Source organism: Myripristis murdjan, chromosome 5, assembly GCF_902150065.1.
Source record: "Myripristis murdjan chromosome 5, fMyrMur1.1, whole genome shotgun sequence".
NCBI lineage: Eukaryota > Metazoa > Chordata > Actinopteri > Holocentriformes > Holocentridae > Myripristis > Myripristis murdjan.
In genome coordinates, this window is record NC_043984.1 from 4,939,700 (window position 1) to 4,966,703 (window position 27,004).

Sequence of the window (27,004 nt, forward strand, 5' to 3'; positions counted from 1 at the left end):
ACACATAAAATGAATTGCCCAGGACAGCTCAAAAAAATAAACAGTATGTTAATGGAAAGTGCTCTCTACTAAACAAGCCACTCTGCAATTGCATTTCTCATTGCACTGGAACATCTGCATACCAGGTGCACCAATTTGTCCTTGTGTGCTTTAAGCCTTGGTGGTCACATGCATGCAGCCATTGCCCCGACAATGTTTTGAAAGAAGCACAATGAAATCTGTCCTTGATCGTGTGCCTTTGCCTGTCAGAGTCTAGCCAGCTTATTCTGCTGCTTCTCCCCACTGCCAATAAGAGCTGCAACATTCAGCGGGAGACAGAGAACAGAGATACTCCCACAACAAGCCTGGACACCATTTGACAGGGACCTGTCACCAGAATGGAAAGGGCACACGCTCGCTGGAGAAACATGTCGGCTGTGCCATCAGCAGCACCGCACAAAGATCCAGGCCCTGCCCGTGCTGCACGGGGCACCTGTTAAACTCAAATGTAAATCATTTCTTAGCGCCTTCCAAGCTCCCTGGCATCACAGCACCTTTCCCTGTTAAAAACTCAAGTACTTCTTGTTTGCTGATTGTTGTTGAGCGGCCAACGGCGCCGCAAAGTCTAAAGCCCCGGACACGTCAAGCCAACGGTCAGCTGTCGGCCCTGCTTATGCCATCTGTGAATGATGATCGCCTGTAGTTTGTGCGGTGTGTCTGGCACCATCAGCCCTCATCAATAGCCGGCCGGCCGATTCGGCATGCTGAATGAGCGGCTGGGGCCATCAGTGAAAGAGAGCTTTCCGGTTGGATGTCTGGCCAGTGTTTTTCAAGCTACGGGCCCTGACCCACTGGTGGGTCCCAGGCGCGTCGTGGGAAGGCTGCATGCATGTATTTTTTTTCTGAGAAGACAGAACTTTTTATATGGAGCAATGTAGACACAATTTCCATATCCATCAGGCCCTGAAGCAACACTGACCATGATGCCCTGCAAAAGGGGCAACACCTGAGGAATGGTAGCAGTTGACGTGTGGTAACTTAGAATTCCCTTGAATTTGAATGACATGTACAGTAACGCCCAACAAATAACAATAGCCTAAATTTTATTGATTTGCTCACACAGAATGTAAAAGCACTGTTTTACAATTAATTACAGAATAAATATAGAGATCATCCTAATGATGGATTTTGAGAGCTTATAAGTACTTTTCGACAACTTTATTGCACTTCACAATATATTTGGTGGGTCTCATGACAAACAATACTTCTACACATGGGTCCTAGCATTAAAAAAATTTGGGAATCCTCCCCCCTAGATGACCCAGAGAAGAGACACGGAAATCAGGTTGTGTTGATATTGGGCTCAGTAGCCAGCAAGCCAGCTAACCAGAGAGAGCTAGTCCTGGTAAGCAAATGTTCTTCCACAAAAGACAAAGGGCTGCCATCACCTGTGCCAGCTGCAGCCTCTCATCACACATACTTCCGATTTATATAATAAAACCAAACAGATTCAGAGTGGTGCGACAATCATGGAGGGCTAATGGTAATTTGGTTGGTAATCCTGAGCCCTCTGGTTCAGAAGTTTAGTGACAAAGCAATTCACAGCCTATTTAATGGATGGATTTTATGATGTTTATTAGTCTGCAGATTATTTGCTTTCTATCATAAAACCCATGCGAGAGCTACACATACTGCAGTGCTTCAGCTGCTGTCCTCATGTGAAGGTGGACACACCTTGGTTACATGACATATTCATCATCACAAGTGCTGCTCCAGGGTTGGTGGTGGTACATGACATAAGGTGTGAATGAGGGCCTTAAATGCATGTCACACTGTCCACACCAATCTGCCAACAGATAGTCTACAAGCCCAGAGTACGAGCCCTTGAAACCGACTGTGAACCAAATCTGAAAATCCATTTTATGTTTTGTCTTTACCAGCTGATTTGGCTGTATCAACAATTGAGTCACTTAAAAAAAAAAAGACAAATATGGTGCGTACACATGATGAAACTCACCTTTAAGAATTCCAGGAATGCTGGTTTGGACATGCACGCCTTTTTAATGAGAGCCATGGCATTGGTAAAGTTGTTCACATAATCACTGTACACGTCGAGCACCATGGACTTGGAAAACTGTGGAACGCACAAAGATAACACATAATTATTTGAAATCGCCCAGCGGCCGTGCAACAAGAGATTCTCGTGCTCTGCCAAGTTTGATTATTTTGACCGTAAAGGCATCCACGCTCACGCCCATGTAATTTTCTCTGACATCTTGAATGTTCATTGAGAGTCAGTGAGCAGAGAATGTGGCCATCCTGTCTGCGGGGACACCTCCAGGTAATTTCACTGTTAGTAGAGGGCGGAAAATGGCCATTTAAGTATAGTACTTAAAAAATTGATCTGTTTACCATTCTGGGGTCCACAACACCCTTCACGAGCCATTTAAGAGGGTTGGGCAAAGAGAAATAGAGGTAGAGTGTTTGCATCTGTGTGTGTGTGTAAGGGGGTCTGAATGTTGAGAAGCAGACATTCATCCTCTTTCCTCAATTAAACCCACACTCGGCTGCTGATGGTAGCAGTCGGAGGAGTGGAAGGAAATAAATTAGCAAATTGCAAAAAGGAATTAACCCTATTCGTTCACACCGTCCTCAGGCTTCTGTCTCCGCGCCGCAAAGAACCAGGGCTGAATATTCCGGCAGGCCCAGCGGGTGACAAATACACTGCCACGGGAAAAAAAAAAAAAAAAAAAAAGGGGGAGTCATTGCAGAGCACACTTCCTCTTTTCGTGCGGACTCATTTGGTGGCAGGTCTGCAGATATCAATGGAACAGCGCTATAATGGCCAGCAGAGAGGGAGAGGGTCGAATCAACCCCTCTAATAGGCGAATAATGAGCCGGCCTTATGGATGAGCACACTGCAGAGATTCTCGACAGAAAACTCATATGCAACACTATTATTCAAGTGCCAAAATTTGTAAACACATATCCCTGAGAGCATTGGATGCAGTGGAGATATTCATCACCACTGTAATTGACTCCGTGTTTGGGGTAAACTACTCCTGTTTGCTCCATCTAAAACGTGTCGCTCATTATAACTCTGGCGGTGGCAGAGATGGTGGTTTAATGCTAGATAGAAATGCCAAGGCAAAAAAAAAAAAAAAATTGTCTTTTTTTTTTTTTTTTTTTTTTTACCTGGAAACTAAGTCCAAGATTCCGTTTTATCAGAAACACACAGATGCAGATGCACAGAATGTGTGCAAAAACACAAACACACACACACACAAACATGCGTGCACACACACTAACCCAGGCGGCAAAATAAGTCTCCCATTTGCATTTTATTTCTTACGGACAGTTTCAGATGAAAATGCACACAAAAAGCACACACACACACACGCACACACGCACACGCACACACACTAACCGAGGCGACGAATAAGTCTCCAATTTTCTCGCTGCTGTCCCACTCAGCCACACGTGATGCCAGCGCTATCTGAAACATGGAGTGGCACTGCGTGATTTCCCTCAGTCGGTAGAATATAGGCCGGATCTTCCGTGGACTCAGGATACGTGGATCAGCTTCCATTAATGGTCTGTGGTATTCCTGGTGAGATTGTGATAGAAATAGTTTTTTTTTTTATTTTATTTTTTTATTTTTTTGTTATTGTTTATGTGTGTGTGTGTGCTCTGAAGGTGAATCAGCAGCCTACCCTCCCTAAGTATCTCATTGGCTTTTCCAGCAGTGAAAGTAGACAAGGGAGGGACAACAAAGAAATGTGACTAGAGAAATATGAGGACTATTTAACCCATGCAGCTGCAGTGGGCAGGAATGCGTGGGCCCACAGGACTCACAAAGCGGTGTGCGGCTCAAGGTGAGTTTTATTCTTAAAAGGAAGAATGGCAATGACAAAAAGCCACTGCCGGCAGACCTATGGATGCACGAGCAACGTGGTAAAAGGTGCAGCGATTGAGTCATCAGTGGATTTCTGCCATCGTCTCCAGAGACTTTGTGGATCGAAATTTTGATAACATTGCATGCAAAGTTGAAGGTGGAAGATGAAGACAATGTAAAAGTTTACACCAAAAAAAAAAAAATGAATCTCCCTGAAGAACAAAAGATGACAGCCTGGTGGTGCTTTTAGTCATCGTTCTGCAAGCTTTATCCACATAAATCCATCGCAGCAAATGAATCATCGACAGAAGGACCATGGGCAGACGGCACAACACGAGCGATTGTGCATTCTGCTTTACCGCAATAATGAAACTATACAGACCTCAACGTCTAATTATGCTTGCAGCCTTTCATCTTTTTTACTTTCTCACAATCTAGAGACACTGCATTTACCACTTGGTTGGACTCCCTGAATAACAAGAAAGATTTCAAAAGAGCTAAACCTCCTAAAGTATAAAACACAATCATGTCACTTGACAACAAAGGTAGGCACATTGTATCTTGACAGTGAAAGATTTTGCAGTGCATAACACAGCCATTGATCGCTGCTGATTCCATTTTCAGCAGGTGCGCCGCTTTTTTTTCTGCGCGGAGGAGATAACAAGAGTCTCTCTTTCCCCCGCTAAAAGGAAAGATTAAAGAGAGGAGACCACACCCCATCCTGCGAAAGCCCGACAGTCTCTCTCTCTCAGCATCAGCATGGCGCCACAAAAATGAGGACGGCTGTTTTATCAAGATTATTTACGCAGAGACACCTCGGTAATTTGATGGATATCACTGCTTCTCTTTTCAGGGAAATTCATAATGGCTAAACGGTGAAGATATTGCATGTGGCAGAGGAGGACTGGAGGGACTAAACAGCTCACCTGCAGGATCCTCCGGAGGGACTCCAGGTAGCTGCGCTCGCTCTGAATGATGGAGCCCAGGATATGGCGTCTGACAACCTGGGTAGACGACACACCAGTCAGGAAATGGAGCACTAAGGGGACATGATGGGGCCGGTTTCAGCTAAACACAGCACCCGTTGATGGATGGCAGTATAATCATGCGTTAGTCACAGGAAGAAAGAGATTCAAAGAGGAGCCGGTGCGTTTGAACAGGCCTCCGCTGGAGCGCTGGATCACCGGCTTCCCTGTGACGTGAAACCAGCTGTTTCTCGCTTTAACAAAACACGGCTGTCTTTGCGAACGGAGTCGAGAGAATATCAAAAATAGATATGTAGATAAAGATAGATAAATCACAAATGCACTCATCGGCATGAATATATACATAATAGCCTAGAGACAAGTCCCTAGGCTACAGTGAGCAACATATGGTTATGTTAATGCTAGACGTTAAATATAGACCATCCACCCCGCCAGCATTCACCTCCCTTCCCCCTGGCCATATACACTACCTGTGTGCAGAAAGGCTCGACTTAACAAGAGCTTTGTTCCCACAGCCATACTGTAAATAAATACCCTGCACCAAGTTTCCAAGCAACCCAGTCTGAGGCGTGTCGTGTCAATCCATGTCTCTGTCTCTGCTGTGTGACCCCTGTGCTTCCTGTATGTCTTCGATTTTGCATAATTCTTTATAATTCTATATGTCTTACTCGTTTGTGTTATGCATGCACCTACTGTGGGAGATAATTCCCCACTGAGGACAAATAAACAATCTATCTATCCGTCTATCTGCTACTGCAGGGACTGAATGCATTTACTTAGGGAAGAAAAATGAATAAGAAATAGTTTCAAATTCTGGCAAGATGCACCTGCTGGCTGGTCAGCCCCTCTGGCATGGGGCTCAGCTGTGGGGGGGGGTGCTTCACCTCTGACACCGCCACATCCAGGTATCCCGCATCATCCTCTTGGTCCTCTGATACACAGAAAAAGGGAAGGAGGAGAGCGAGAGTCAGAGAGAGAGAGAGTGGCAGTTCAGATCTCTCACTGCAGCTGGAGACACACTGCGACACTCCAAGTTTATTACCTCTAAAATATGAAGAGACTTCTCTACTCTGTAGAAGAGAAACAGAGGGAGAGAGAGAGGAGAGAGAGAGGAGAGAGCGAGGCCTTGGGAGGAAAAAAAAAAAGGAAGAACTTTCAAAACAATACTGTATCTGTAGGAGTAAAGGAGGCACATAGACAAGTGTGTCTGCAAAAACATGTTCCAACACCCTCACTTCTCCGCGCTGGTACAGATATTCAAAAAGACTCGGAAAAAATCCCCACTTCACCCACACCCATAAAGACACAGATACCAGAAGCCAGCACCGTTCCAATTAAAGACTTTGGAACGATAACAGAGGATCTGTGGGAAAGAAATATAATGCGGCGCAGATTCCCCCTGATCAACACCTAAAAATAGCAGCACTGGCCTCTTTACCTCTTTGTGATGGCTTGGAGATTTGTTTGAGACGTGGGTTTGATATCTATGGTTCCTATAGACAAGTTTATGAGCCGTTTCCGCTCTACTTCCTAAACTCCTCCCATCGATGCAATCCATTTCCGTTTTGGCGTGCTGGTTTGTTTTTAGCCACAGACATACATAGGTTTTTAGCTAGCTAGCTCTGTCCTGCCGACGAAAGGAAATTACAGATGGATACTTAAAAAAAAAAGTGGTTCGGGAACGACGTGTGCGGTAGTGTGCCGGCCTTGTTAACCTGAAGAGTCCACTGATCAGAGTGCCTCGTGAGGTTTAGAATCTTGCCTTGTGTCCCTGTCTATCAGCACTCAGCCATGTTGTTCATTAAATACAGATAAACACAACAAATACTGTGTGCATTGTAGTTTTTAATATTATATATGAATATTTTTATAGTGATGTAATTATGTGGACTGCTTCTGTATTTTACGGTTTAATACCTGTTAAGATTAAACACGTTCTCTTTCTTGTTGAAGCCATTTGTTTAGTTTCCTCAAAGCAATTCATTCATCCAGTGTTATTAATGTACAGCATGAGCTTACTATGAATGATGAACTGTGTTAAAAGAAACTGTTACACTAAGGAACATAAGGCCTAGCATTCATGATCGTAGTTCAGTGCAATAATGAAATGAAATTACATTTTTACATTTACATAAACTTTTATTTTCACACAAACAGTCAAGGTGGTTGAATCGTGTTCCCATTGTAAGGACATAATTATTAAAATTGAAACCTCACGAGCAGCGAGCTACATGTCTAGACGAAGTTGCGTTAGCATGGAAGTTTGTTTACACCGGCATACGCTGCGCAAACCACTTCCGGCGGAAATGAAGTGCATTTTTGTAGAGTAATGGCGCCCCCCAGGATTTGGCGCGTAAACTTGTCTATAGCTGCCCGGTACTCCACTAGTGGACGGTAATCTCTCTTGTTGGCCCGTCACGTGAGCTCCCTATACTCATCTCTTTCTCAAGCGCCAAAACTTCAACGCCACATCTGCGTTTCATCTAAGAGAGCAAGCTCCACTTATCCTGGCTGCTTCATTCAGAATAGTTATAATCATGGAGGTCTTTCTTTTCAAGAGCGCCTTTGTTTCTCCCTGAAAAGCTTTGAATGGGATAAGGCGAAGGAAGAGTTTCGTCTCTCTCTGCCTTTCACTTTGCTTTGGCTAGGGCTAGCATCACACACGAGCAACGGTCTAATTCAAAGAGTCCAAGTGTGTGTAAGGACTTACTAAGAAACTCAAGACTTCACAACCAATACATATTACTAAATATAGAACACCTTTCATCCAGGAAAAGCCAGCTAGTATACATTTCAAAAGTGTTTTTTTTTTTTTTTTTTTTAACTTCTCCACTTTACCGAGTTGGTCTTTTCTTTGGAGGAAGGAAACTCTCCGCATGACGGCTATTTTGGTCTTCTCCAGTCCATCCTTGGTTCCGCTCCTCGCGGCCTTCATGAGCTGCTGAACCTGGTTGGAAAAGGGGGGGCAACGAGAGACAAGGGTGGAGGAGAGAGTGAGGGGGCGAGAACTTACGGAGCCGAGAGATGGATAGAAATGGCGCTAGACGGGCTCATCAAGTCATGAATCCCGCCATCTGCGCCTCCGCGTGCGTCGCTGCATAGCCCCTAATCAGAGAGTCTATGAGCAAATCATGGAGAGATTATAGTAACAGACTGAGCTCCAGCTTCAGAGTAGCTGCACTGCTCCCTGCTCAATGTGAGAGCTGACCACATACCACACCCCGAGCATCCCACAGACCCTGCAACCAGACTCCATAGACCCAGAATATACCCACGGTGCTAGTATTTTTAAATGATGCCACTCCAGGAAAGTAGGTCATTAATTGGGGGGGGCAACTTACACGGCTCACACTGGTGTTTATGGAAGTAAATACACCGAGAATTCCTTAATAATTCATGTGTCCCGTGAACATGTCTTGATTTTAAAACCAAAGGAGCGACAGAGGGGAGAGAGAGAGAGAGAGGGAGGGAGATTCTCCGAGGGAAGCCACAGTCCAATGGAAAGCTGGGAAATATTAAGAGGAGAAGGATGACACAGAGATTGAGTTAATCCTTTGAGTCAGCTGAGCATACAGTGGAGCGTGTTTCCGCTCTGGGTGATCACCATCATTCCTGCGGCATTATTATTATTATTATTATTATTAGAGCTCTGTGTATTGGAAATGGTGTGTGATAAAAGCTGTGCCCCCCGTGCTGCTACAGGGTGAGATACCTTGATGTCATAGTTGTGCTTGCCAGACAGCCTCACGGCCAGTTCACGTTTGGTCCTGGCGCACCGCTCCCTCAGCCGACGCACCTCAGGGGAGAGCTACAGGTGTCAGGTGTGGGGGGGAAGGGGGTGGACGGGCATGTGGACGGACGGGTCGCGTTTAGCCACAGGAGGCAAAAGGATGAGGAAAAAGAGGTAGAGGAGAGGAGACAGACAAAGGGGAAATGGAGGGACAGTGGTCAAAGCAAAAGAAGCAAGGCAACATCGGGGATTAATCACAAGTACAGACGGTGAAAGCGTCGAGCACTGCTTTGGTCAAAAGGGGTTATGGTGGTGGTGGTGGGGGGGGGACTAATGGCCACTGATTTGCACAGGAGGGGAATGCAGGCAGTGTAGAGCGAAATCTGTTGCAACTTCACAGCTCTCCCAGGACGCCCGAACCAAGCGGAGACCCGAGCCGAGGCAGAAACTCCGCCACACTCGGCGAGCAATTAATTAGGCAAACCTAATTAAAAAAAAAAAGGGAATGTGTATTTGATGAAGGCGACGTTAGCCGAAACGTTTTGTAATCAAAGTTTCTTCATTAATTGTTCACCCAGTCTAACTAACTGAATTCTTCCTTTTGCTCAGTGGCCTGGGACAGACAGGCAGAGAGCTGAGGGGATTTTCGCACCCCTCTGTAATTACCTCAGCAAACCTAACTCATTTTCTGTTGCAGACTGTCTTTTTTTTTTTTTTTTTTTTTTTCCCACTGCTCTCCCTCTCCCTTTCTGAAAACATGGCTTTAACCTGGCATATCCTGAGATTACAATGGAGCGATACCCATACACACCTTCGATATGTAAAAATATGTAAATGCGGCGCTTCTAAATCTATGCATTAATAATTATTCAACTCAGCAAAATACTTGTTTTTTTTTTTTTATTATTAGTGGTACAATATCAAATGCTCCCTATACCTGCAATGGTGCATGCATGTTAAAGGCTGTTGAAGCATACAGGGAATGCAGCATAATGTGAATGTGCGCACAGTGCCATCATGTGGAAGACCGACACAGTGGAGCCGTGATGAGCACCGTCCTTGGCAGAGAGGAGGCAAGGAGATCTGAGGCTTTTCAAACAGAGATGTTTACTCTCATCGCACAATGGAAGTATACAGCCTAGACAGCCTATTATATATATTTCATGTTCTTTATAGCTTTCTTCCAGTTCTATACATTAATAAAGACAACGGCGGTAATAGGGAGAGGAGGTGAAATATTCTCTTTGAGTTATTTTTTTTAAGCACTAGAAAACAACTGCGCCAGCCCACGCAATGAGTGTCTTTATGTGCAAAGCCTTGATGCCATTTAAGACAGGCGGTGATGTGCATGTGATGACGAGACAGGCTCTCACATACACACACACACACACACTCACACACACACACAGAAACACACTACCTTGCTCCGTGCTGGTGGTTTGCTCTCGTTATCAGACTGCTCGTCATAGCTTTCGAACTCACTGGAGCTCCACCCGTTGTTGGCATCCTGAGGAGTTCCGTCTCTCTGAACTTCTTCATAGATCATATCCCCTAAACACACACACACATACACACGTTACACCATTTTCTGCTGACACCATGCCAAGATCCTTGGCTGATGAGTTGGAAAGGCGTTGAATACACACAAACAGTCCCGTCCGTGCTACTAACCGTCGTCAGGAGAGAGAGGGTCCTCACTGGGAACATCATCATAGATCACCTCTGAACTCTCCGTCTGGGCCTCAGCTTCAGCCACACAAAGAGAAAGAAAAACAGCAGCGTTAAAGCCGGCCAACACTGTTTCTACATGGAGAAAGACCGGCTATTTATCCTCGGTTTCATATCTTCCTTTCTATTTTATGGCCGCTCCAAAGCCCCTTGTTGTTGAGATTGTGATATTTCTTGTGCATTTCTCCGACAAAACAAGCGCTCGCACATACACAACTTGCAGCGACACAGCCTGAATCCTTTTGGCAAAGCAGAACAGATAATACACACTGGATCCTCTACCCTCTGGTTAGAAATTTATACAGCCTTTGGATATTTACATGCTTAGGGACAGAGCGTTCTTTATTGGGTGGGTGGGCGGTTGGGGGGGGGGGGGGGACGCTGGTTCATATCAAGATGTTCCCTGGCAATGCACATTCATGATTAGTTCAGCTTTGTTCCCGACAGGAACTTTGTGTATAGGGACTGAATTGATTTTAAGGCCACTGGAAAGTAGGTGACATCAAATTTGTAAAAAAAAAACCTCACAGTTTTGCAAATAAGAAAAGAGCGTATTAATATGGGAGAAAAAGATTACCTTCCCCTGCCTCATGTTTTATATAAAAGACACTGTCGTCCGTCAGATGGAGAAAAAAAAAGACACCAAAGCCTCCTCTTTTTTGTGAACCAGGCTCTCCACCTGATTAAATGATAGATGATCCCTTGTTATATCATTTGCATTTAAAGGTCTTCTTCCTTGGCAAGACGAGGTCTTTGGTGCATTTGACCGTAATGGCTTTATACATGTGAGGCAACATGATTGCATCCAGCTTGTTTGAGGTATTGACCCATTCTATCTCCACGCTCGGCAGGATTTGTCATTAACTGCTTTGAGAGTGTTTCAGCCTAATTTAGCTCAGTGAGCTTTATTGATTTGGTTTTAAACTGTGATTTGTCTGCAACACTTTCTTCTAAGCCCTGAACACCAACAATCACTGTTTTCAATTAATCTGATGGGAGATGTGTATTCTGCCATGGATTAGTCAACAGTGCTCAGTCTAAACTTCTAACAACCTTGGACACAATCCAAGCGATGAACAAAGAGCAACTCTTCTTTTACAAAAGAGGATTAGCCACACAAATGTTCTTTCTTTCTATCTTGCTCTCTCTCTCTCTTGCCTAGTCTTGCTCTCTCGCCCTCCCTATCCCCGTGCATTCAGAAGGCATTCAGAATGGGAGAAGAAAATAACTGGATTTGGGCTATCAGCCTCACTATCAGCATATCTGCAAAGTGACTGGGCCTCTTGGGAACACAGCTTGTTATTTCAAACATGGCAAACCAGAAGTTCCTCAGTGTGTTTTCTTACTTTCATCTAACTTTCCTATACAGCAACACAAAAACATTCCAGAAAACTCATTCACAGGTCACACTCACACTGCAGGCAACGGGAACAATACACAGCCATTATGGATGTGTTCCAGATGTTGCAAATGTTATGCAAGCATTTGCAAAATTGGCTAATTGCGTAATCCGTGTCAAATAATCAAATCACAATATTCGATGGGCCCAGTAGAGGTGAGAAGGACCCTGGTGGCTTATTATAAACAGGAAATTCTTCCAATATTTATAATGATTCATATGCAGCGCATTTGGCCAAATGAAAACACTGGCTTTCTGAAACAAACAACTGCCTTCAAACAAGTGTTTGGCCAGCTACATTTACTCCACTTACTCCAATACACAATATTTACTGTTGCCTGCTATTTGACATTTTAACTGTAATCAGCCAAAAACATGGATGCAGGATAGTACTACATATTTTCCCTATTTTTTCTTATTAAGAGCACTAGTTATGTTCTTTTTTGTTTGTTTGTTTGCTTGCTTGCTTTTTTCCCTCGCCATATTGATATTTCAGACATCTGTCGGGAAGGTTTAATATCATTTTACAGTGAAACCAGTTCAAATACACAGCACACTTTCAAACTGACAACACAGGCCTGTGTGTGGAAAGACAGCGGAAGAGGCAGGATATAAAAAATGTCATGCGGCATTGCAGGGCTCCCTGGCAAGTCTCATTCCTGAGCCACCTTCAAATAACGACGGCACTGCTGACTGAGCCAAAATCCAAAAGCAATTTTCCTTCATGGAAATGGTCCTCTATTGATCCTCATCCTGAATTAATTGGATTCATGTCATGTCCATGTAGGAATCAAATCACTGCAGAGGATGTGTGTGCACATGCCAGCGCGTGTGTTTGTATGCGCCTTTGCTTGAGTGTCTGTGTGCATGCACGGGTCTATACATGTCTTGGATCTGTGCTGCCCCTTTCTCCGTACAAATACATCGACCATATGTAGACCATAGTAGTGGCTGACCTTTGATCAAGGTCAGTAAATGCAGTATGCAGTGCTAACAACACAGCCATGGAGAATTTATAAAGTGACTGTCTTTATGGTGTGATCCACAGTATATCTTGAATTCTAAGGAGCCAAATAGATAGATAGATAGATATACTTTATTGATCTCAAGCAGGGAAATTCTGGTGTTCCAGCAGAAACAGTAGAACATACAATAAAGTTAAATAAAAAAGAATAAAGGGTAAATATATACAATAAAGACTATAAAGACTAAAAACTAAAATATACAATAAGGGCTAACCCTAAAATGGTAAGGAACCTTTTTTTTTCTTAAATTTCTATGATGTAACCACTAACACCTCAGCTTAATAAGCTGGGGTTCTCCGGGCAAGCCTAAGTTTAATCAGTCTGGGCTGAAATTGAACCCTTGATGTACGCTTTGAGGTGTAGGGCTATAATTTAGCGCAGGTGCAGGTATAATTTAGTTCCGTACCTGTGGAGAGGTCCCCCAGGCTTGAGCTCTCCTTGACGGCTTCTTTGCTCTGGTCTCCTGAATCAGTCCACTTCTCCACAGGTGACGCTTCCCCAGGAAGCTCCCGAAGCTGCTCTCTTGCAGAAGGAGTTGGGACACTGGGCCCGATCACAGCTGAGGCCCTGGCAGGGACCCAGAGAAAGCAAAGTTAAGCGAATGCTGAGACTGCTGCGCGCCTCATTACAAGTTAATTTCAGTGGGAGGAAGGGAAGGCGAAGTGGCTGGAGGTGGGGCTCTCTGCTGTCCAAGCATGCAATGCACACTCCCTAAAGGTCTGATAGGACCCATTTCACTGTTGTTAAATGATTTGTTTTTGGAAAGCCAACTTTTTTTTGTGATTTAGAACAGCATAGTTTTCCAATGACCAATGCATTTTTAACACTTCCCTGTTGTTTGTGACAGTAGTGGACAAAGTACACAACCCCATTACTTGAGTCAAACTATAGATCCTCCTGGTCAAGTACTACTAAACTATGAGTGAAAGTTTCTTTTACTTGTGATAATCAAAGTTTGCTGTATTGGTTTAACAATACATTTACAGAACCTGGGAATTTCTCTGAAGCCACATAATGATTGCACTGGCTTGTTTGTCGAACCTCTCTGCTACATAAATGTGCTTACCACCACCGGCTTGCCAAGGTTTTTCTTTTTTTTTTCTTTTCATTTTGGCCTATTGATTAAGGTGAGTGGTAGGGTTAGACATGAGTTGGTTATGGCTAACATTAGAGAGAGGCTGTAGAGAATGAGTTCATACCTTTGCCTATTGCCTCTGGCTTAGTTGTTTGCACTTGTGCAAACAAAATATAAGGGATGCATTTTACTTTGAAAGCAGATGTCATGCTTGCGCTTTTTCAGAGTTTCAGAGGGGTACACGCACCCCTAGTGGTACGCAGAGGCACTACGTGAGAGAAATCTGAAACTCGAAAAATATAAGAATAAATGATGACTGTATTACGGGATTTTGCAGCAAGCAGGGCACAACCCAGAGGAACCAGTGCAAAAGAAAAAAAGAAAAAAAAAACACTGATTTATTGAATGTTATGGCCACAAGGTGTTAAGATAAATCTGTTGTAGTTTTATAAGCGAAATGTTGTGGTTGGGTAAATGGGCTACTTGGACTCAGAAATCAGGGAAAAGGGGCTCTGAAGCCAAAAAGTCTGAGAACCACTGGTGTAGAAGACAGACGGCTCACTGGAGAGTCATTTCCTGTATCTGTGTCACGTGGGTGCACTGCCCCTTTAGGAGACTGAGGGCTGCATCACATCCACCCATCCACACAGTGTTCACAACACCAGCACTGCAAAAAGTCAAAATCTTACCATGATTATTTGTCTTATTTCTAGTAAAAATGTCTTATTTCTAGTCAAAATATCTCATTACACTTAAAATAAGACATGATCAGCTCAGAAATAACTTGTCTTTAGACAATTTTCACTTGTTTCAAGTGAAAATTTACTTGAAACAAGAAACAAATTTTGCCAATGGAACAAGCAAATTTTTACTTGTGAAAATTGTGTCTTATTTTAAGTGTATTGAGATATTTTGACTAGAAATAAGACATTTTTACTTGAAATAAGACAAATAATCTTGGTAAGATTTTGACTTTTTGCAGTGAGCTGTCTCTGAGAAAACTTTGACAGCCTTCATAGAAATGTAGTGGAGTCAAAAATACAATCAATAATACAATAAAAAAAATGCACTGAAGTACAATCCTCAAGCAAATGTCCTTCAGTGCTGTCCACCGCTGGTCTCTGAGTGCGCTTCATGGACTGCAGTGTCCTGACAGCACAGCTCAACTGAAAATCTGGAAATGATCTAAATAAGAGTCTGGAGGGTTTCTTATTATTTGTGACAACAGCGGCCTGCTCCATGACCTGCTTTGCAGCTTCTTTGCACCTGTGCCGTGATACAGTAATAGTGCTGACTTCAGCTGCATGTGGGATGAGCTGTGGCGGTCTGCTTATTCAGAGGAACCTTTTGTGAGACCGCAGATATAAAAATATAATCTCACCCACTACTTGTTACCTGAGATTTACTCAACTTGCCCCTGAGCACTGTCAAATCATTATCTGTCATGCCTAGAGCTTACTATAATCACCGCTGGCTGTTTGAATGAAAACATGCCCCGAACTAGCTATTAAAAACACATTCTGACATCACAGGGGAAAATCTTGTTGACACAGCTATCACATGGCCTGTGCGGATGCTGCCAGAGAGGGATTGTCCTCCCCCACATGACTGATAATATGACAGGATCTGGAGTGTAGGAGAGTCCCATCTACAGTAATTAAATCTATCCCCCTGCTAAACACCTCAGCAATGTTAGCAATGCCAGCAGCAGCGGCGGCCAATCAGAATGATGAGCATTTTTGCCGACAAACACAACACGCCGGGAGAAGCAAAAAACGAGCGCAAATGCCACAGTTTGATGGTGTTAGGGAGGCAGTCGGAGTCAAAGTGGCCATGGAAGTACCTACAAACCGTTATTGCTCCTTGTTTGCTGTGACAGCAAAGGCATTAGAAAACAGTGCAGCAGACCAGCATCTGAACCTTGCATTACAAGACAAAAACAAAACTATGCCCAGAGCAAAGCTGGATCAACTATAAACTGACATAATAAAAAGCATTTGCTTTATTCTTATATGGAATACCGAACGGGCGGAATTCATCACATGAGGACAATTCAGATTTTATGCAGCGTCCGGAAAGCTGTCAATCATTGACAAATGTACTAAGCTGGCTCTCGAATGCTTAGTTGCGATTGTCTAAATGCTGAACCAATTCATTGCAATATAAACCCAGCACATTTGGTGCTTCAGGTAGGTTCCAACAAACCAGAATTTTATGCGTGTTTCCCCTTTCCTTAATGTCATAACACAATTAAATTTGGTGCTTTTTGTCCAAGAGAATTAAAGGACCACACCAGTGATTTTGAATGTTACAGTAAAGTAATTTACTACCATTTACCCATATTCTACATTAAGGTTTCATAACATACCAGCAAAAAAAAAAAAAAAAAAGGATTCAAATTTCCAAATTTGAATCCTTGGTTGAAACAGCCACGTTATAATGTTCTGCTTCTGCGGCTAACAAAGCCATCAGCATTCATAAACCACACAACTGAAACACAACTGTGCTGCTGCTTTTAGGAAAACTAACGTGGACGATTTTATTATGGTGGTGGAAGACTGGTGTGAAGAAAGTTTGAATTTTCAGGGAGGAAAAATGATATCAGAGTCCTAAAATACAACTATTTGCTTTAGGAGAGGGTTAGCAGAAATGTTAGGTATATACATTTTTGATATTATGCAGAATCACTGGTCCTTTAAAGGCATTTCCCATACATTATCAGCGTGGATGGTCCCCAGAGGAGTCAGACCCAAAGCCCTCGGTGTGTTGGAGTCACGCTCCAGCCGTTGCTTTGTACAGGCACTGCAGATATATTATAGCCCACCAGCTCTCAGGAAGTGGATTTAATGCTCTGCCTCCACAGTATATTAGAGCTACAGACAGTTGCCTTTTGCTTACAACAATATCAACCTGCAAAGGACAGCAAAAATATGCCTTGTTGCAATCCCTAAGATGCGGGATCATTCATTTCAATACAAAGACCCAAAAGGAACGGAACCACGTGAAAACAAAGATAGATTTGCCGTCATATTCCCCGAGACAAACTGATTTCGTGTCATTCCAGACGCAGGGAAATAATGATAAAGCTTGTTTGCTTAACTGCTTTAAAGCCTTTGTGTCGTGTGTGAGTGATAGGAGCGGCGTATAGATCCAGGCATATCCCCGCATAGCCCTCCACAAAATATCCGTGCCTATAAGCCCTAGTGAGTCATATAGCTCAAGGAGAGAAGCAAGAATCATTTTTCAATGCAAATGACATAGCCCGGGGTTCAGCGCAGCCCAAAGTGGGAGCCGCCTGAATGCAAATCTCACTCTTCCATCTGTTTCCATTCCCTGCAGCTACTGTGCCAGGGCAATACCGCCTGCCATAGCTCTACCTGCTTTGCCCCCCGGTCTCTCCTGGGCATTGCTGGTCTTTATAATAGCTTGAACATTGCGCTGGCCATACTGATGGAGCTCTGTTTATCCTCAGGTCAGAAAACACCCCCCAATAAACAACTGCCCACTCTTCGCAGTGAACCATTTCCCACCATGCACCTGCCCTTTCCGCCCAAAGTCATTCCACACATCCAATTAGACAGAACTCACAGAACTTGGCTCACGGCTTCTCATTATATTTGTGTGCTTTATGGCGGGGTATATCCACGTGGGCTGTATGCTTTTACACTATCACCTTGTTTTTCTGTTGCTTTAAGCGCACACTCAGCGAAGTACGGCAAGCTGAGTTTCGGGGGTCTTCGAAACTGCAGCTGTGGGAAAAAAAAAAAAAAGTCTTCTGTAAGCTGTGTTATACAAGTTTCTGAGGACGGGGAACGGCGTAAAGTTCCGCAGGGCTGAGAAAGGATAAAAAGTCCAATAAAAAAAAAAAAAAAATCAGGAATTTCAATGAGAAAACCAGAGAGGTGAAGCGATGTTATATTACTTGTATGCAGTGTCTTGAGTTACAGCTCTCTTTGCGTGAAACAGAGGCATGCATGCCACGTTGCCATGGCGTCTTTTGTGCGCGGCCGCTTCCACCGCCGCGATGCGTCTAATGAAAACTATCTGTCGAGACAAGGGGAGCAGAAAGCAAACAGCTGTATCAAACACTTAAAGACATTAGGGAAGAACTCCGCTTGGAGCCTAATCGCTGTAACAAGCCGAGGTGCCGTCATTTCAGTGTTGAGAAAAAAAAAAAAAAAAAAAACAGAATTCTGCAATAACACTCGGAAAAGTAATTTTGGCAATATTATACTAAAACTGCTGACAGATCAGGTGGTTGTGCTGACAGCCTTTATACCTTGATGGCGGAAAATGCTATTGATAGCTCTTCTCTAAAAGGCGGAGTATTGACTGGAGCGAGCTGGAAATGTGCGCTCAGCAGAAATGTCCCTGTGTGAGGAATCGCAGAGACCTCGCTGTGACTCGCACACACACACACACACACGTATGTAATCGCCTATGTACAGATGAGCACATCCCCTCAAATTTAGGCGCATGTGCGCACACATACACATGCACCTGTGTACAAATGAAGCGTCTTTTCAGCACAGGAAAGCCCACAGGAATCCGTGGCCTGAGGTTCCCTGTTGGCTAGAGGTGTCTCAGCACACTTCCTAGACGCCCAGGCACGGGGCCTTCCCAAAGTCATGGGCCCTGACTTCATCACAGGGGCCAGAGAGGCTGATGAATGATGAATAAGACGTCACCCAAACAGTATTAAATTACGGCCTCGGTATTTTTCAACCCCCAGGCTGTATCAAAATGTTGCTACCCATCATTTATAATTGCAAACCGCACACCTTGTCAGCTTCGGTGGCGAGAAAACGCTCGGCTGCGGCTTCTCCTTCAACGCGATCCAGCGGGGCACTCGTTTTTTTGGCCTCCGAACCCATTATAAATGTCAGGAAAACAGGAAAGTCACAGCGCAGTCAAGTACAAATTGAAATAAACTCCCCAATTCCCAAACTCACGCTAGATATTTACAGATAAGACACCTCATTAGGCCGTTGCGAGGCGGTTCTGTAGACAAACCCTCATTATCTCGTTTGGAGTTATTATTAACACGAGGGATACAAACCAAGGCCACTACACTTACGGTTAAAGAAAAGTGGGGAAAAGACTGTGGGAATTAATATAAGTGATGATCACTGGTCTCAGGGAGGATATATTACTACAAGATATAAGCTGCTCAGTTTCAAATACATTCGCAGGATTTACTGCACATGCGAAAGAATCTGTCATTTCAGTACATTTCAAGATGCATCCCCATTTTGTCCTCCATGCGAAACTCAGACAGGAGATTTGTTCGATATGATGTGGGCCTGTCCAAAAAAAAAAACACACTCGTGGTCGAAATGGAAGAAGCTCTTAAAGAGATTCATCATATGGAATTTCGTCCGTGGTGCCTTTAGAAAACTGAAATTCACCTCATTCATTTCTTTAATCTACGTGTGGCAGCAGCCAAAGAGTGTTCATTTCATACTGGGCAAATGAGTTTAGTTCATAAACGCCGTTAGAAAAGATCACATATAATCTGAAAGGCAGCCCACAGTTATTTCTGAAAACCTGGAAACCCCGGATTGGCTGTTTCGAGACCGGATGAATGGATTCGGAGAAAGAGAGATCACATTGTAGTAGGTGGTGGAAGCAGTGCAGAGCGAGGCTTTTATATGTAATGTATGGAAATGTGTTGTATGAAGAGAATACGACTGCTGGCTTTGATTAATTACTGCTATGATGTTATTTTATTTTCTCTTTTGTGCTGTTGTTTTGTTTATCTGTTGATTCCCCCGCGTTCATATATGGATACATTTAGGTTTTCTGCAAAATGTTTACAGTACAAATTGAAATTCTCCACCCAATTTCTTTTTTTCAAACCAGTTTCGTTCAGCATCTACAATAATACACTGCTTTACATAAATCCATACCACTCTGCTGCAGCTAAAATTGGGATAAATGAATGATCACAAGAAACTATGAATTGTCCTCCAAGGGGGATACAAAAGAAAAGACCATCCGTTTTTTTAATCCTGTTGCAGACTGAAAATGTACAGGAAAGAAATTCAGACATCTGAGAAAGGAGTAGATGCATACGAGGCAATATAGTATCATAAATGCTGAACAAAACTTGTTTGAAATCATTAATTATTTGTCTGTGCCATCAGTTTCCCATTTTCAAAAAGGACATTAACACTGAACTACAAGATTGAAAATGAGTGCTCTGTTGGTTTATGTTGAAGGCTAGCGAGAAATTGCAGCAGAGTAGCAGGTTTCTCATCACTAAAGCGTGCAGTGAGGTTGTGTTATGTGCATTTATACATGATGGGTGTCATCATTTTAATATGGCCTGGGTTGAGAAATACCCAGCCTGTCCTATAATAAATACTTTTTCCTGGTTTGTTATGGCATTATACATTACAGTGACACATTACAGGGGTTTTCAAAGTCTGAGACTGTGGGCCTCCCCTCAGACAAAGGCATCCTGCTTACCTTAGTTCGGTTTCTGGATGTCTATGGGATAATGTAGCCGCTTCTTCATCCCATGGACATTCAGCAGTTGAGCTAAGATAGCCGAATATTGCCGCTTGACATAAGAGCAGACTGCACGGACATAGCCTACACGAAAAGGGTCAACTAATAATATCAAAAAATGCCTCTTGTGTGTGTTTTGTGGCCTCCACTTGTACTCCTTGGGTAAGTGACAGGTAACAGTTTCTAAAAAAAATACAAAAAACCCAAGGCACCTGAGAGGAATAAAGTTAAAAGCCTCCATTCATGTTTTTTTTTTTTCTCTCTCTTTCGTTTTTTGCACCTTTTAGTTTTTCTGACTCTGGGAAAATAGGAAAAACAGTCAAATTCCCCACATCTAGCTCTGGACCATCTCTTTAACCCGATAACAAATAGTTAGGCTACGCTGCAGAATGGTCCCCTTTTGATAACTAATAAAAAATCAGTTTACTATACATCATTAACATCTGGTTCACTGCAAATTTCTGAGCCTCCCGTGAAAACTGTTTGGCGGCCACTTGGAAAACCTCTGCCATGAAGTCTGAACACTCACAGAGAAATGTGTGAAACCCATTTTAAGAGGCTTTAAGTTTGTGCGATGCACCACATAACTTCTCAGACAGTTCAAAACATGTTAACGAATTACAGCGAGGTATCATTTGACCCAGGTCTGATATTGACTGATGAGATTGCTTAGCGCAGCGCTTGCAGAGCCAAGCTTTCACCTGAAGGACCTGACTAGAAATACTTTGGCAGGCATCCACTCTGCTGAAGTGTCTCTGACCAAGACACTGAACCCCTACCAGCTCCTCGTCTGTTTTCCTGTAGCTGATTGCCTCTGACCTCGCTATGCAGGGAAACAAGCAGACAGAGAATTTAGCTGCAGGGATCAATCAGTGATCGCATTACCACTTATTATGCACTATCCTTGACAAAAACAAAAACACCTTGTTGACTCTCGCGAAAGCTGCTGCCTGTACTGCATAACACCAGGGAACGAGCCACTCCGCCTTCATTTAATGCAAAATGTACCCTGACACTTCTGCTCACCTCCAATGAATAAAGATTATGCTTAACTATTTCTCTATACATGGATAAAAGAATCTTATGAATTTTATTTTTCAAACTCCGACAAAAGAATGAACCCTAGCCCTGCATGATATAGTGTACACAAAGGGCTATAATGCTGTATTTATCATCACATGAATGTGCAGTCCTATGACTTGCCTCTGGAAATGCATCAGCAACACATTAACAGCATCGCTGTGGGTATGACAAGCTATCTAGCCGTGTAAATACCATGCAAATATGATGGCACAGACAGGGCAAGATCTGCTAATATTAGCACATTAGGATGAGAGAATGTTATTACATAGACATACACACACACACGCACATATAGGCACACACATACATAAATACATACCCATCTACATACATACATACATACATACATACAAGTAGTATTGGAGTACTGGGATTGGGTTTGGGATTGGGATTGGGATTGAGGAGGATTACCTGTTAATTGCAAATGTTAAGAAACAATTTATTATTCTGTGGAGTCGATTTTGGGGTAAATCTTATTCCATTTTTTTATATTATCTCTCATTATAAAAGTACATTTTCCACATCCAAAATTTGCTCTGTTTAATGTTTTTAATTTATTTACTTATTTACTACTGATTTTATGTGACTGTTTGCCTTTCACTCTGTTGTTGTCATTGTGGTTGTTGTTGTTGTTGTTGTTGTTGTGTTGTTTTTTACTGCTACTGCGGCAAAATCAATTGCCCCTCTGGGACAGGTCTTGAAATGAACTCAGTTTTGGTGACATCGGCTGCTTCCATGTCTTTGTCACCTGCTTCACATCTGTCACATTTAATAAGTTAAGGAATCACAAATCAGCTGTTTTTTTATCTTTCCTAGTAGATCAATATATTTTCTACTTTCAGAGGTTCTTTTAAATCAAAGGTATATTGTAGAATACTTTCAAATGGTATCGATATTGGACAAGTGAAGAATGTAGTTTACCACTCGTTCCCCACATCCTCTGATGAGAGTATTAACATGTTCTAGTGATTAACTGACTACTAGCATGACAGTATCTCACACACATATTGACACAACGTAATGGCATAACACCAGTGTGTTTGCTGAGTTTGCTTCCTCTGTCTCCCCTCACTAATCTCCTCATGCTGTGGTAGGAATCGGAGAGCAGAGGGGCAACTTACCGGCTGGGTGGCTCGCTAACTGGAACATCTGTCAGAATGAGAAGAACACCAACCATGAGACAACAGTTCCAAGGCAAATGAGAAAAACACGTACAGCATTTAAACAAGTGGAGAGGAGTCAATAAAAATAGAGATACAAATAAAAGTTAATGGAGGAAGCATGATAGGAAAAGCAAAGAAACTCATACAGCTTGTCACTGAACTGAGAGGACTTGAAGTATTATTAACAGCTAATGTCTGACTCTCAATCAGACTTGTAACAGTGAAGATTATGTGTTTCCATGACCTACATGCAATAAGTGAATGACTGCAACCAAGTTAGAGACAATGAAGCATGTATAGGGAAAGGTGGTCATGGCTATGAACCAGCTCCACATCATTTCATTTTTTACAGCAAACGTATTTTGCATGGGAGCTGCTGTTAAACAAATGCCACAATCCTATTTCCTTTGGAGACCGCCATGTAAACACATGTCATCTGGTGTGGGAGGGATCCGAGTCCCTTGCTCTCTTTCTCTGCTGTTCACAGCCTCTGGTTACGTAACAGGCCTCCACTACACATTATTATCAACACCCAGAATTCCCCTACGCATCTCGGCCGCCCACTTAACGGATTACCACACATTGACTTGGTAAAAAAGCCTTTTAATTAAGCACTAATCGCTTCGTTTTGTCCAACAGAAGTTCTCTGAGACTTAAATCTCCCACTTTATCTGGGGTATAATTACCAGGGCCTGTTTGGCAACATTACCCAGGTAGTAAATATATCATTCGAATATCTACATAACCTCATTCCATTAAGGGGAACGTTAACTCTGCTCTCCTTACGCCGACCTGCCTCAGGCAATAATGAAAGCCCTTTAACATGAGATAAAACAACGCATACACAGCTGATAGAGGAGGCTACGGGAGGCTGAGCCGCTGATATCAGTGAAAGAACAAAACTTTGCAGTAACATCTCACGGCGAGCGTCTCCAAAGGAACGTGTTGTGCAGTGACATCAGTGGTTATCTCTGAGAATTTCAGCTCTAGACCGGCATTTCTTTCAGTCTGCACCCGTCACAATGAATCAAGCGCTTTCAGATAGTTCGAGCAGCTGTTTCAGAGCCATATCAGCTCTATGAATGGACAAATAATTCTGTTATAAACAACTCCAAATACACTACTCACAAAAAGTTAGGGATATTCGGCTTTCGGGTGAAATTTCAGGATGAACCTAAAATGCATTCTAACCTTTCCAGGTGAACTTAATGTGACCTTCTGTAAACTTTTGAATGCACATGTCCAACTGTTCAGTGTTTCAGTACTTTTTGCACAAGTTGCTGTTCTCTAACAAGGAGTTTAACGGCAAAATTCACATCAGGTGTTTGATGCTCCAGCTCATCGAGGTCGTATCATTAGGGAACGGCTGCTGGAGACTGGGGTACCTCAAATGGAGTGGCCTGCACTTTCTCCAGACCTGAATCCCATAGAAAACCTATGGGATCAGCTGAGTGGCCGTGTAGAGGCTCGGAGCTCTGTACCCCAGAACCTCAATGTCCTGAGGGCCGCCCTTCAAGAAGAGTGGGATGCCATGCCTCAGCAGACAATAAGTCGACTTGTGAACAGCATGAGACGTCGTTGTCAAGCTGTAATTGATGCTCAAGGGCACATGACAAGTTATTGACACTGACATTTTTTGTTGTGGTATATCCACCACTGTTGTTGGCTTTTGTTTCAAGAAATTGTTTGAGATGAGGAAATCACCAGTGCATGCTTCTACTTAAATGCCCTACTTTCATGATCTAATATCACTGTAGCGTGAACTTTTTATATTTTCCATAAATTTCACCCAAAAGCCAAATATCCCTAACTTTTTGTGAGTAGTGTAAGTGTCAGTGGAAAATCAACACTTCTTAACGCTGGAAGGGTTTGCTGTGTACCTGCGCTGGACGTAGAAGCTGCATCCTGGATGGGCTTTGCCTCCTGACCAGCAGGAGGTGACACACTGGGCGGTTGTTGGGAGTCGCTAGAGGTTGTTTTCAATGCGCTGTGTTGTGTTTCACCGTCTGCGTTTGTGTTGGACTGGACAGGTTTAGTCTGGGCACTTTGAACAGAGTCAGAGCAGACCCTTCTCATGTCTCCCTGGACTTTCTCATCATCGGTGCTGTCGTCGAACTCAAACTTCTCCCCTTGCTCCTCCTCGTCCTCCTCCTCGTCCGCCTTCTGCGGCTGCTGAGGCGTCGCAGTGGACATAATCACTGGAAAAGAGAAGTGGGAAAGTGTGAATAAATAGTAACTTCCCAAAAATGAGAGGTCCACCCCTTGAGAGAAAATGATCACAAAAGTTGTGGTGCTTCATTGTAGGGAGAGCATTTTTTTTGAAACTTTAAGTCACTGTATAAAATGGCCTACTGTGACCTCTGGGATAATCACAGCCCCACGAAACTTCACAACCACAAACTAGAGAGCGAGGGCATTCACAAGACGTCTGGTTTTCCTGGGCATATGAAAAATACATGGGCAGTTCTGAGCAAATCTAGAACAAAATGCTCACCATCCATTCACCAAAAAATGCAATTCCTACAGAAATCTCTAAATGTCATAAGTTTGTGATCACAAATCAGAGCATGAACTTTTCTATGGTGCTCTTCATTCATGTTCCTCATCACATCTGTGTGTAACAAATGAACACCTTTCTTTTTTTTTTTTTTTATAGATTTATGACTATAATAACTTGACACACAGTGCTGCATCTAAAATTAATCTTCAGGTTCCCAGCTTTCAGATGATGAACACCACTTCTATTTGTCATCTGCTGTTGATATTTTATCTCCCCCTGAAGGTCCCCTACCCCGCCCCCTAAAATGGGTCTAAAAAATAGGGGTGGAGTGGAAGATGATATCAGGGATATTGAATATTCATTTTTTTTACTGGCATTTTGGAACTGGTCCTATATTGCCGCACTACAAGTCAAAAAAAGTTGAAGACAGTGACAAAAGTTTGATCATGTTTCTTCCCCGCATCTTAAGCAACTGCATTTAACGTGAACCCAGGATTTCATCCCTCCTTTCATGTCTCATGTAACTATGGCAGGAATTATTTGGATGAAAGGGAAAAGGTGGAAACGGGGGAATGGAATGTTCTCTGGTCTCTATAAGCAGACTAAAGCTTTGTTTACAGAGAAAACAGTGGCGTGTAAATTGAGCAGCACTGTCTCTTAGATGAAAATCAGTGTTGTACAAAATAATATTTACCCTGTAAGGTACTGAGGAAAGTACTTCAGAGCTTATGTCCACAGCCGAGAATACTCCGAGAGTCAACTTGTCAGCGTCAGCTCTCAGCAGTGTGTGAACGCTCAGTGAGGTCACACAGGGCAAAAACAGCTTTCCATGTAAGCACAACTATTTTCAACAGTCGGACTACTGAGATAAACTAAAAACTAAAGAAAATATATGCACAGCAGCAGAGTGATATCTGTTGCAGTTTTCCAGGTGCAGAAACAGAGTGAAGATGATACGACCAGCATTATAAACCTACCATATGGTGGTGAGCGACAGTTAGCTAAATTAAACAGGCTGAGAAGGCTTAGTGGCAGATTAATTAAGATATCTACACCCATTCAAACTGATGAGAACATGTACTCTAACATCACAGACCTCAATTATCTAAGAGGCTAATTTCATCCTGTCTTATCTATGGAAACAGGTATGACAGCAGCGTAGACTTTTCAGGAATTAATTAAAGAATCCTTTTTTTTTTTTTTTTCCAACGCATTTCAGCGCAAATTCATGAACCCGGGCATATTTGCAAACATATAATTACACACCTAGGGTCATGGAACTTTCTCAACAAATAAACGGGCATGTACATTTTCAGGTCTAATCAAGGAAATGAAAATTAGTTTGAGCATATTTTCAAAAGGAAAATAATGATTATTCCACGGCAGACGACCCTCCAGGTCTTCATTTGCAGCGAATATGAGCTGTTTCATCATCTCGAAATAATAAAAAGGGAATTTCCAGTGATGTACAGGCCCTGTTTTTGTCAAAGCTAGGGTACCACTCCTAAGCCCCACTGATGTCTTGCACTACAGGCATCTGCTTTGCATTTCGATTAGTGCTGAACTGTTTCCTATGCTGGAACATTCCTGGCCCTGATAGGGCAGTTTGCTGGGCTCCCTTGGGAAATGACAGCATAAAATAGAGTGGGGCGGGGGGGAGGGACTGAACAGGAGCCAGCTGCGCGGGGAAAACAGCTTTGAACCAGGTTTCCAGGGGATTGCACAATTCATTGTCAGCTCTTATCCTTTAACCTGGATACAAGGTCTATCATGATGTCAGTTACGCTTCTGCGAGTGTCATTATCTTTTACAACTGCTTTCTGACAGCTTAATGTGGACATGATGTCAGTGTTCGCATGGGGAGTCTGGCTCGGGAATACTGATGACTTTGCATCCAGAACAGCCACAGTTAGGACAGGGTTCCCACT

At 43.1% G+C, this 27,004-nt stretch overlaps 1 protein-coding gene across 1 annotated transcript in view; it reads right to left on the reverse strand.

The window, feature by feature from the left end:
- The window catches only part of arhgef10la (Rho guanine nucleotide exchange factor (GEF) 10-like a), a 119,068-nt gene that overhangs the window by 84,774 nt on the left and 7,290 nt on the right, over window positions 1–27,004 (reverse strand). The window contains exons 2-12 of the mRNA XM_030051925.1: window positions 24,457–24,774; window positions 22,535–22,562; window positions 13,149–13,309; window positions 10,262–10,336; window positions 10,011–10,141; window positions 8,573–8,668; window positions 7,699–7,807; window positions 5,688–5,791; window positions 4,801–4,878; window positions 3,407–3,586; window positions 1,997–2,113 (exon numbers count right to left, since the gene is read on the reverse strand). Of these exons, the coding sequence (XP_029907785.1) occupies window positions 1,997–2,113; window positions 3,407–3,586; window positions 4,801–4,878; window positions 5,688–5,791; window positions 7,699–7,807; window positions 8,573–8,668; window positions 10,011–10,141; window positions 10,262–10,336; window positions 13,149–13,309; window positions 22,535–22,562; window positions 24,457–24,769 (1,392 nt within the window). The 5' untranslated portion in view covers window positions 24,770–24,774. The remainder of the gene's footprint in view (window positions 1–1,996; window positions 2,114–3,406; window positions 3,587–4,800; window positions 4,879–5,687; window positions 5,792–7,698; window positions 7,808–8,572; window positions 8,669–10,010; window positions 10,142–10,261; window positions 10,337–13,148; window positions 13,310–22,534; window positions 22,563–24,456; window positions 24,775–27,004) is intronic.